Source organism: Hypanus sabinus, chromosome 3, assembly GCF_030144855.1.
Source record: "Hypanus sabinus isolate sHypSab1 chromosome 3, sHypSab1.hap1, whole genome shotgun sequence".
Taxonomy (NCBI): Eukaryota; Metazoa; Chordata; class Chondrichthyes; order Myliobatiformes; family Dasyatidae; genus Hypanus; species Hypanus sabinus.
In genome coordinates, this window is record NC_082708.1 from 116,900,738 (window position 1) to 116,912,542 (window position 11,805).

Sequence of the window (11,805 nt, forward strand, 5' to 3'; positions counted from 1 at the left end):
GTATAAGGCTTCATTTGAGGACGCCACGATTGCTGATCACCCGGTGGCGTTTCGAAAGGCCACTCGGTACTGACCCAGTCTGAAGGCCAGCGGTCTCCCGCCGTTCAGCCGCTCCCGTTCCTTCTGGCAGGTCAGCACTCTCTGCAGCAGCAGCTGCGCCAGGTGCCTCTTCTGCCGGTGAGCCGACTCCACCAGGGTGATGCCTTCAGCCAGGCACGACCTGCTTCCACTCAGCAGCCCGCGGCCCAAACGGTCAAGCAGCCTCCTCTCCCAGTCGGTCATCCGTTCCGGCTCCGTCCCCGGGCCCGCAGGGCCGTCCGGCGCCGGGCCGAGGCGCTGGTGCGCGACGCCGCGCGCCCACACCCCGAATTCCGGCCTGGTCGCGCGCCGCTGCGCGGGGCCCTGGCGCGAGGGTCCTCTCGGGCAGCGCGGCCAACCCCAGTTCGGCCGTGTGGCGCGAGGCCAGGCGCCCGGCCGCACCGCCTGGAGCATCGTCCTGCTCGCTGCTCCGTTCCCAGCATACACTGCCTCGCTGATACTGCACGCATGCGCCTCGTTGACGCTCTGACCATCCGTTCTACCTGGTCGTGTACGATCGGTGGTCGGGCTGGGTGGATGATGACGACGTTTTCATCAGATTTGATTAGATGTGGAAGAATAGAATTAGATGGGAAAGACAGTCAAGCTCCTTTAATAAGCGTCGACTGTTTATTCATTCCCATAGATGCTGCCTGACCTGACGTGTTCCTCCAGCATTTTGTATTTGTTGCTTTGGATTTACAGCATCTGCAGACTTTCTCGTGTTTCTGATTTGAAACTCTTTTGTATGTGTAATGTCTAGAATCAGGTTTATTATCACCGGCATCTGACGTGAAATTTGTTAACTTAGCAGCAGTTCAATGCAATACATAATCTAGCAGAGAGAAAAATGATAATAAAGTAAAACATAATAAACAAGCAAATCAATTACGTATTTTGAATAGATTTTTAAAATGTGCAAAAACAGAAATACGGTATATTAAAAAAGTGAGGTAGTGTCTGATGCACCATCAATAACTCTCTCTCAGATCTCTCTGAGACGCGAAGGCCAGTATTGACTGGTGATTGACCACCATACTACATCCTGGAGACTGAGAGGCCGGGCTCAGGCCTTGATAGCCTTTAAACCGGGGTCTGTGGGAGGAGCCACAGGAGCAGTCAGCAGAGGGGGCGTGTCCAGACAGGTATCTGTAGTTCACCATAGTGTCCAAAGCATCAATGTCCATTTAAGAATCAGATGGTAGAGGGGGAGAAGCTGTTCCTGAATCACTGAATGTGTACCTTCAGACTTCTGTATCTCCTACCTGATAGTAACAGTGAGAAAAGGGCATGCCCTGGGTGTTGGAGGTCCTTAATAATGGACACTGCCTTTCTGAGATACCGCTCCCCAAAGATGTCCTGGGTACTTTGTAGGCTAGTGCCCAAGATGGAGCTGACTAGATTTATAACCTTCTGCAGCTTCTTTCAGTCCTGTGCAGTATGTAGTCCCTCCATACCAGACAGGGATGCAGCCTGTCAGCAAATCAGATTATACAGACAAAGGGAAAAACTGATAAACAAACACAAGGTTCTACAGATGCTGGAAATCTTGAGCAACACACACATACAAAATGCTGAAAGAACTCAGCAGGTCAGATACTATCTGTGGAAGAGAATAAACAGTTGACATTTTGGGTTGACCCTTCATCAGGACTGAAAAGGAAGGGGACAGGGGCTAGAATAAGGTGATAGTGGGAGGGAAAGGAGTACAAGCTGGCTGGTGATAGGAGAAACCTGGTGAGGGTTGAAGTATGAAGCTGGAACGTGATAAGTGGAAGAGGTAAAGGGCTGAAGAAGAAATTTGATAGAGGACAGGGGACCATGGAAGAAAGAGGAGGGATACCAGAGGGAGGTGAAGGGCAGGTAAGAAGATAAGGGGTAAGAGCAGACGCAGAATGGGGAATGGAAAAGGAGGGGAGAGGGGGTGAAATTGCCAAAAGTTAGGAAAATAAATGTTCATGCCATCAGGTTGGAGGCTACTTAGAAGTGTTGGCCTCATTGTGGCAGTAGGGGAGTGTCGGTATGAGAATGGGGAGTCGAACTGAAAAGGAAACCCTGCCTTTCGCAAAGGATGGAGTGAAGCTGCTTGATGAAACAGCCCCTGATCTACGTCAGATTCCACCGATGTAGAGGAGGCAGCACAGGGAGCACTGGATACAGTAGATGACCCTGACAGACTCACACAGGTATGTGTCACTTCACCTGGAAGGATCTTTGAGACTCCGAATTATTGCACCTTCAGAACTGTGTGTGAAGTTGTTATAGACTGTTATTGTGAAAGTGTATTTATTTGGAATATACGTTTATAAAAGGGAAAATGAATGTTTTGTACATATACAGTTTTATGGTACATTAATCTAAAGGCGGGGGAAGTGTAATGTATAAATCAAATCTTTTAGAGCAATGACCACCTCCCATCCTTAGTTAGAACCATAGAACATTACAGCACAGAAACAGGCCTTTTGGCCCTTCTTGGCTGTGCTGAACCATTTTTCTGCCTAGTCCCACTGACCTGCACCTGGACCATATCCCTCATACACCTCTCATCCATGTAGCTGTCCACGTTTTTCTTAAATATTAAAAGTGAGTCCGCATTTACCACTTCATCTGGCAGCTCATTCCACATTCTCACCACTCTCTGTGTGAAGAAGCCCCCACCCCCAATATTCCCTTTAAACTTTTTCCCCTTCACCCTTAACCCATGTCTCTGGTTTTTTTCTTCCCCTAATGTCAGTAGACAAAGCCTGTTTGTATTCACTCTGTCTATACCCATCATAATTTTATATACCTCTATCAAATCTCCCCTCATTCTTCTACGCTTCAGGGAATGAAGTCCTAACCTATTCAACCTTTCTCTGTAACTCAGTTTCTCAAGTCCCAGCAACATCCTTGTAAATAGTTCTACGATTTGATCTGTTGTCTATGCACAGACACACCAAGACTCACTTTCAAGGACTCTACAACTCATGTTCTCAGTATTATTTACATTTTTTAAATTATTTGCATGATTTGATTTCTCTTGCACATTGGTAGCTTGTTTGTCTGTCAGTCTTTGTGTATAGCTTTTTCATGATTTCTATTATATTTTTTTATTTTCCTGTTAACTGCTCACACAATGAATGTCGTAGTATATGGTGACATACAGTAAACATATTTTGACAATAAATTTACTTTGAAAATTTGAAACCCAGCTGAAGTGCAACTTCAGTCTAATCTGGTGCCCAAAACACCCAGAAACACTATATGTTAAACCACGGTCCATTATACAGTACATGTATTTTCATACTAATTTGGGAGTAGGGTAGAATTACTTTAAGCAAAAATAAGTTTCCTTGGCATGCTGCTAGAAGCTTTATCACCTATGACCTCATTCCAGCAATCCAGGAACATCCAATAATAAGATCATTGAGGGGTGAGAAACTTCTGACCTGCGTTTCTCTCCAGTCACATGGGAGGACCAAACATTATATGTCCTCAATAATTCTGGGAGCCAGTTATATAAAGGGAAAACCATATTGCCACTACAGGCTCTGATGTAGCCCACTGATATTCCAGGGGTAAATGAACTGGTATTCTAGTGGTTTGTTTCTCATAGCTAAATTATACATAATTCTTGTTATCCAAACAGATCAATTGCTTTAAGTTTTAAACCAGCAAAAGATGCCTTGGTCCATTTAAAGCTTTCTGGTCTTTTAGGAGGAATTACCAAGAAGAAACTACAGTAAAATTGTTAATCTGGCACACTTGGGAACTTAGTTGCTGCCAGATTGGCAAATTATCCAGACTGTTGGATGTTATTCCATATCCCAACACTTTTAATCCATTTTTTGGTTTCCATTAGTAAAATATATTTTCCAGTGAACACAGTTAAATTCTAAGGGAGTGCAGGAGTTGGGACTCCATTGTTCTCACAGGGAGTGCAGGACCTAGCGTGTTTGAAGAGTGCAAGTGAACGAGAATGCTGTAAGCAGATGCCAAACCACTGGAATTTCTAACCATAGGAGAGCAGATTATTGGATTTGTATTCATGACATAACATTACTGACGAGCACATTGAGGTCCAGGAGTATATATGCTGCAGGACACAGATTAAGTGCTATTGATGTAAAGGACCTTGAGGGAAAGCTGTGGGTGGCGTAAATCTCTTGCACACAATACATTAGAGGATATAACTAAAAAGTATACAAACTATACATCTTGTAATCCTAATTAGCGGAATATGCTGCAACCGGGTCTGGACATAACCATGGTGAGAGAAGGTGAACATTACAGGCAGATGAATAGAATATAGAACAGTACAAGCCACCTGGCTCACAATGTTGTACTGCCCAATATAAACCTACTCCATGATCAGTTTAACACAGCCCATAACCCTCCATTTTTCTTACATTGTGCCTGTCTAAGAATATTAAATATCCCTATTGTATTGGCCTGTACCATCACTCTGTTGTAAACAAACCTACCTGGCATCTCCCCCAAACATTTTCCACTCACCTTAGACAGATGTCCTCTAGTATTGGTCATTGGCGCCCTAGGAAAATGTGCTGGCTGTCCACTCAATCTGTGTCTCTCATAATCTTACACACCTCTATCAAGTCACTTCTCATCCTCTGTCGCTCTAAAGCAGAAAGTCCGAGCTCCCTGACGATGTCCGGGCTACTTTGTAGACTAGTACCAAGATGGAGCCGACTAAGCTTACAACCCTCTGTAGCTTCTTTTGGTTCTGTGCGGTAGCCCCCCCCCCCCAACTTATTCACTAAACCTGATGAGAGAACGTCAGGGTGCAGACATTCTCTCATCCTGGTAAATCTCCACTGCACCCTCTCTAAACCTTCCACATCCTTCCCATAATTAGATGACCAAAACTGAGCAAATATCCAAGTGTGGTCTAATCAAAGTTTTGTAGAGCTGCAACATTATCTTACAGATTATACATTATCTTACAGATTATAAACTCAATCCCCCTGACTAATGAAGCCAACGCACCATATGCCTTCTTTGCCACCCGATCAACTTCTGCGGCAGCTTTAAGGAACTAATGGACTTGGACCCCAAGATCACTCTGTTCCTCACACAGTCAAAAACCCTGTCATTAAAACTGCACTGTACCTTCAAGATTGCTTTTCCAGAATGTATCACTTGACACTTTTCCAGACTGAAATCCATCTGCCACTTCTCCGTCCAAGTCTGATCAAAGTTCAAAGTAAATTTATTATCACTGTATACTACCCCCAGATTCATATTCTTGCAGGAATTCACAGTAAATACAAAGAAACGCAATAAAATCAATGAAAAACCACACACAAGATGGACAAACAACCAGTGTGCAAGAAAAACAAACAAAATAATAATAGAGATGAATATTGAGAACTTAAGATGCAGTGTCCTTATAGATTGTGGGAATAGTTCTTTTTTGGGATTAGTCAAGTTGAATTAAGTTATCCCCTCTGGTTGAGGATTAATAACTGTTTCTGAACCTGATGGTTTAGGTCCTGAGGCTCCTGTACTTTCTTTCTGATGATAGCAGCAAGAAGAGAGTATGGCCTGGATGGTGGGGATCTTTGATGAGACAGCTCTCCTTGTGGATGTGCTCAGTGGTGGGAAGAGCTTTACCCATGATGGATTGGGCTGTATCCACCACTTTTTGTAAGCTTTTCTGTTGAAGGGTATTTGGCTGCGAGGCAAGAGTCAGTATGCTCTCCATCACGCATCTATAGAAATTTGTCAAAGCTTTAGATGACCTGCCAAATTTTTGCAAACTTCTAATAGAGGAGCTACAGAGCTTTCTTTGTAATGGCACTTACATGCTGAACCCAGGATAGATCCTCTGAAGTGATAATGCAAACAATTTAAAGTTGTTGACCCTCTTCACCTCTAATCCCCTGATGAGGACTGCCTCATAGACCTCCAGTTTCCTCCTCTTGTAGTCAGTAATCAACTCTTTGGTTTTGCTGATATTGAGTGAGAGGTTGTTGTTGTGGCAGCATTCATCCAGATTTTTAAATCTCCCTCCCACGTGCTGATTCGTCACCACCTTTGATTCTGTCAACGACAGTAATGCCATCAGCAAATGTAAATATGGCATTGGAGTTGTGCTTAGCCTCACAGTCATAAGTATAAATAAAGTGAGTAGAGCAGGGGACTAAGCACACAGCCTTGTGGTGCACCTGTGCTAATGGTGATTGCAGAGGAGATGTTGTTGCAAACCCAAACTGACTGGGGTCTGTAAGTGAGGAAAACAAGGATCCAGTTGCACAAAGTATTATTGAGGTCTAGGTCCTGAATCTTATTGATTAGTTTTGAGGGGATGATAGTATTGAATACAGAACTGTTGACAATGAAGAGGTTTGAAGAGTCAATGAAATGGCATCTGCTGTTGCAACTCCTCTGGCAGGAGTTGATATGTTTCATCACCAACCTCTCAAAGCACTTCATCACAATGGATGTAATTGCTACTGGACAATAGTTATTGAGGCAGGTTACCACATTCTTCTTGGTCAATAGGATATAGTCAGTAATCAAAGAATGACCAAAAATAGGTCATTGAGGTCAAGAGTAGGTCCATGAGTAGGATTTTTCTTAATCCTACTCATCAATGCCTTCTCAGGTCCCCTTCTAGCTCTCCTACTTCCTTTTTTAAGCTTCTTGGCTACCTTATAATCCTCAAAAGCTCTGAATGTTTTTGCTTTCTAAACCTTAAGTATGTTTCCTTCTTCCTCTTGACTAAATGTTCCACAAATGGTTTTTAGCCTATCATTCTTTCCCCATTTCAGTGGAACAAACCTATCCAGAACCCCATGGGAGTGGTGGCCTATACTATCTCCATATTTCTGCTGTGTACTTCCCTAGGATATCTGTTCTGAATTTACACTCAATTTCTGCCTAATACCGTCATAGTTACCCCTACCCAAATAAATACTTGCCCATAATCATCTGCTTCTGTTCATGGCTGTGCAAAATGCTCACCCATAGAAAGGGCCATCTAAACCTTTTACACTAGAGGTGCCGATCAATATTAGGGAAGTTTTAGTCAACCATGGCAACCACCCTGTTACTTTTCCAAAATCTGCCTGTTATTTGCTCCTTGGTGTCATGGTGTGTATCGGGAGATCTATAGATTACTCCCAAAAAAGTGATTGCTTCCTTCCTGTTTCTGACATCCATACAGCCTCCCCTTCTGCAGCTGTGATACCATACCTGATTAGCAATGGCACACTGTCCCACCCCTCTTTTTTAACCTCCCTCCCTGTCCCCTTTGGAGTATCAAAACCCTGGAACATCAAGCTGCTATTCTGTCTATTCAGAGACAGTTAAGTCTCTGTAATGGTCACATCATAATTTCATGTACCAATCCACGTTTAAGTTTGTCACCTTTATTCTTAATACTTCCCACATTTAATACATTTCAGTTCATCCAACTGACTGCATTTATGTCCTTCCTCATTGCATCTACCTTTATTATCACCAGCAGGTGTCATGAAATTTGTTAACAGCAGCAAAAGTTCAATACAATGCATAATATTGAAGAAGGAAAAATAATAAAATTATACTAAGTAAATCAATTACAGTATATGTATACAGATTAAAAATTGTGCAAAAAACAGAATATATATTTAAAGAAAGTGAGGTAGTGTCCAAGGGTTCAATGTCCATTTAGGAAATCAGACGGCCGGGGGAAGAAGCTGTTCCTGAATCGCTGAGTGTGCGCCTTCGGGCTTCAATACCTCCTACCTGATGGTAACAGTGAGAAAAGGGCATGCCCTAGGTACTGAAGGTTCTAATAATGGACACTGCCTTTCTGAAACACCACTCCTAGAAGATGTCTTGGGTACATTGCAGGCTAGTACCCAAGATGGAGCAGACTAAATCTATAACCCTCTGCAGCTTCTTTCGGTCCTGTGTAGTAGCCCCCCCACACCAGACAGTAATGCAGCCTGTCAAAATGCTCTCCATGGTACATCGATATAAGTTTTTGAGTGTACTTGTTGACATACCAAATCTCTTCAAACTCCTAATTAAGTAGTCGCTGTCTTGCTTTCATTATAACTGCATCGATACATTGGGACCAGGTTAGGTCCTCAGAGATCCTGACACCCAGGAACTTGAAGCTGCTCACTCTCTCCACTTCTGATCCCTCTATGAGGATTGGTATACGTTTCTTCATCTTACCCTTCCTTAAGTCCACAGTCAGCTCTTTAGTCTTACTGACATTGAGCGCCAGGTTGCTGCGGCACCATTCCACTGGTTGGCATATCTCATTCCTGTACGCCCTCTCATCTCCATCTGAGATTCTACCAACAATGGTTACATCATCAGCAAATTTATAGATGGTATTTGAGCTATACCTAGCAACACAGTCATGGATATAGAGAGAGTAGAGCAGTGGGCTAAGCACACATCCAAGGTGCACCAGTGTTGTCAGTGAGGAGGAGATGTTATCACCAATCCGCACAGATAGTGGTCTTCCGATTAGTAAGTCAAGGATCCAATTGCAGAGGGAGGTACAGAGGCCCAGGTTCTGTAACTTCACAATCAGGATTGTGGGAATGATGGGTACTAAATGCTGAGCTAGTTGATGAACAGCATCCTTACATAGGTGTTTGTGTTGTCCAGGTGGTCTAAGGCTGTGTGAAGAGCCATTAAGATTGCATCTGCTCTTGACCTATTGCTATGGGTTCAGGTCCTTGCTGAGGCAGGAGTTCAGTCTAGTCATGACCAACCTCTCAAAGCATTTCATCACTGTAGATGTGAGTGCTACTGGGTGATAGTCATTAATGCTGCTCACATTATTCTTCTTAGGCACTGGTATTAATTGTTGCTTTTTTGAAGCAAGTGGGAACTTAAGCCCGTAGCAGTGAGAGGTTGAAAATGCCCTTGAATACTCCCGCCAGTTGGTTGGCACAGGTTTTCAGAGCCTTACCAGATACTCCATTAGGACCTTCTGCCTTGCAAGGGTTCATCCTCTTTAAAGACAGTCTAACATCGATCTCTGAGACAGAGATCACAGGGTCAACAGGTGCAACAGGGATCTTCACAGCTGTAGTTATATTCTCCCTTTCAAAGCTGGCATAGAAGGCTTTGAGTTGATCTGGTAGTGAAACATCACTGCCATTTATGCTATTGGGTTTCACTTTGTACAAAGTAATGTCTTGCAAACCTTGTTGTTGTACATACCATGTCCCCTCCAACCTCGTACAAAATTGTCTCTTCACCCTTGAAATAGCCCTCTGCAAATCATACCTGGTTTTCTGGTACAGACCTGGGTTACCTGACTTGAATACCACAGATCTAGCCTTCAGCAGATGACATACCTCCTGGTTCATCCACAGCTTTTGGTTTCAAATGTACAGTAAGTCTTTGTAGGCACACACTCATCCACACAGGTTTTAATGAAGCTGGTAACAACTGCAGCATACTCAACCAGTTTTGAAGATGGATCCCTGAATACAGTCCAGTCCACCGATTCAAAGCTGACCTATAACCGCACCTGTGCTTCCCTTGTCCAACTGCTCCATCATCTGACAACACTCGGCTAACTACCCCTCTGCTAACCTAGTTTAAATCCTTTCCAGCAGCTCTAGCAAATCTGCCCACAAGGATATAGGTCTCTCTCAAGTTCAGGTGTACTCTATCCCTTTTGTGTATGTTATAGCTTCACCAAAGATTCACAAATTTGAAACCCTGCCCTCTGCACCAACTCTTAAGCCACATCTGTCTAGTCGTATTTTATTTTTACCCTCACTAGTGCTTGGGACAAGCAGCAATCCAGAGATAAATACACAAGATTCAGCTTTTTTTAAAAACTTTTTTTGTTGAGTTTTCAAATAATTACAGAAAGAAAAAGAAAATATGTAAAAAAAATATATATATACCCTTCCCCCCTCCCATCCCTATAGAAAAAAAAGAGTGCCTGGATATCGGGAGATCCCCACATGCTCCATGGAGTTCGTAATAACTTTAGTATATATATTTATTTCTTTCCCCAAATAACCAATTATTTTATCTTCGGAGAACCTATATATTTAATCCTGTCTTTTGTAAATAAGGGCGCCAAATTTTCCAGAATGTTTCATATTTATCTCTTAAATTATAAGTAATTTTTTCAAGTGGAATACAGCTGTAAACTTAATTCTTCCAACGATCTATACTTAAGTATGCATCCGATTTCCAAGTAACTGCAATAGCCTTTTTGGCTATGCCAGTGCAATTTTTATAAATTCTTTCTGATATTTATTCAATTTGGGTTTCGATTTTATCCCTTCAATGTCACCTAATAAAAATAATATTGGATTATGTGGAAGTTGTGTTCCAATAATTTGTTCCAATAAAACTCTTAAATTTGTCCAAAAAGGTTGAATTTTAGAACAAGACCAAGTAGAATGTAAAAAAGTACCAATTTCTTGTTTACATCGGAAACACTGATCGGATAAATTTGGGTTTAATTTATTTATTTTTTGTGGTGTAATATATAATTGATGTAAAAAATTATATTGCACAAATCTTAACCGGACATTTACTGTATTCGTCATACTATCAAGACATAGTCTTGACCAATTTGTTTCTTCAATTTTAATATTCAAGTCACTTTCCCATTTTTGTCTTGACTTATGGACTCCTTGTTTAATTGCCTGTTTTTGAATCAAGCTATACATACAAGAGATAAATTTTTTAGTCTTTCCTTTTTGAATTAAAGCTTCTATTTCATTAGATTTCGGCAATAACATTGTTTGACCTAATTTTTCTCTTAAATAAGCCCTTAATTGTAAGTAACAAAAAAGATTGTTGTTTGATACTTTATATTTATTCTTTGATCAAATGACATTAATATACCTCCTTCAAAACAATCTCCTATGTATCTAATCCCTTTTTGAAACCAATTATATAAAAGTTGATGATCCATTGTAAAAGGAATGTCTATTTTGAATTAAAGATCTCTTTGCTAATAAAGATTTCTTTGTCTCATCATCAACATTTATCTTATTCCATAAGTCAATCAAATGCTTTAATATAGGAGATTCTTTCTTTTCCCGTATCCATTTAGATTCCCATTTATATGTAAAATCTTCTGGTGTATTTTCTCCTATTTTATCTAGTTCTATTCTAATCCATGCTGGTCTATCTCTCTCAAAAAAAGATGCAATAAATCTAAGTTGATTTGCTTTATAATCATTCTTAAAATTTGGAAGTTGTAACCCTCCTAGATCAAATTTCCATGTCAATTTTTCCAACGATATTCTTGACATATTACCTTTCCAAAGAAACTTCCTCACATATTTATTTAACTCTTGAAAAAACTTCTGGGGTAATTGTATTGGTAGTGATTGAAATAAGTATTGTAGTCTAGGGAATATTTTCATTTTTATGGTATTTACTCTACCTACTAATGTTATTGGTAATACCATCCATTTATCAAGATCTTCTTGAATTTTTTTCAATAATGGTAAGTAATTTAATTTAAGTTCTTTATGTCATTATCAACTCTTATACCTAAATATTTTATACCATTTGCCGACCATCTAAATTGAGTTATTAATCGACATTGACTATAATCTCCTTTAGTAAGAGGTAAAATTTCACTTTTATCCCAATTTATTTTATAACCTGATATTTTCCCATATTCTTCTAATCTATAGGATAATTTACACAACGAGTGCAATGGGTTTGTTAAATAAAGCAGAACATCATCAGCAAATGTTAATCTTGTATTCTTCCTGATTTAACTCTGAA

General features: G+C 41.1%; 1 protein-coding gene across 1 annotated transcript in view; it reads right to left on the bottom strand.

Annotated features, from left to right (window-relative positions):
* mmaa (metabolism of cobalamin associated A) overlaps positions 1–533 on the bottom strand; it is a 50,068-nt gene extending 49,535 nt beyond the window's left edge. Inside the window, exon 1 of the mRNA XM_059964999.1 lies at positions 75–533. Within this exon, the coding sequence (XP_059820982.1) occupies positions 75–492 (418 nt within the window). The 5' untranslated portion in view covers positions 493–533. The remainder of the gene's footprint in view (positions 1–74) is intronic.
* Between the last annotated feature and the right edge of the window lie 11,272 nt (positions 534–11,805).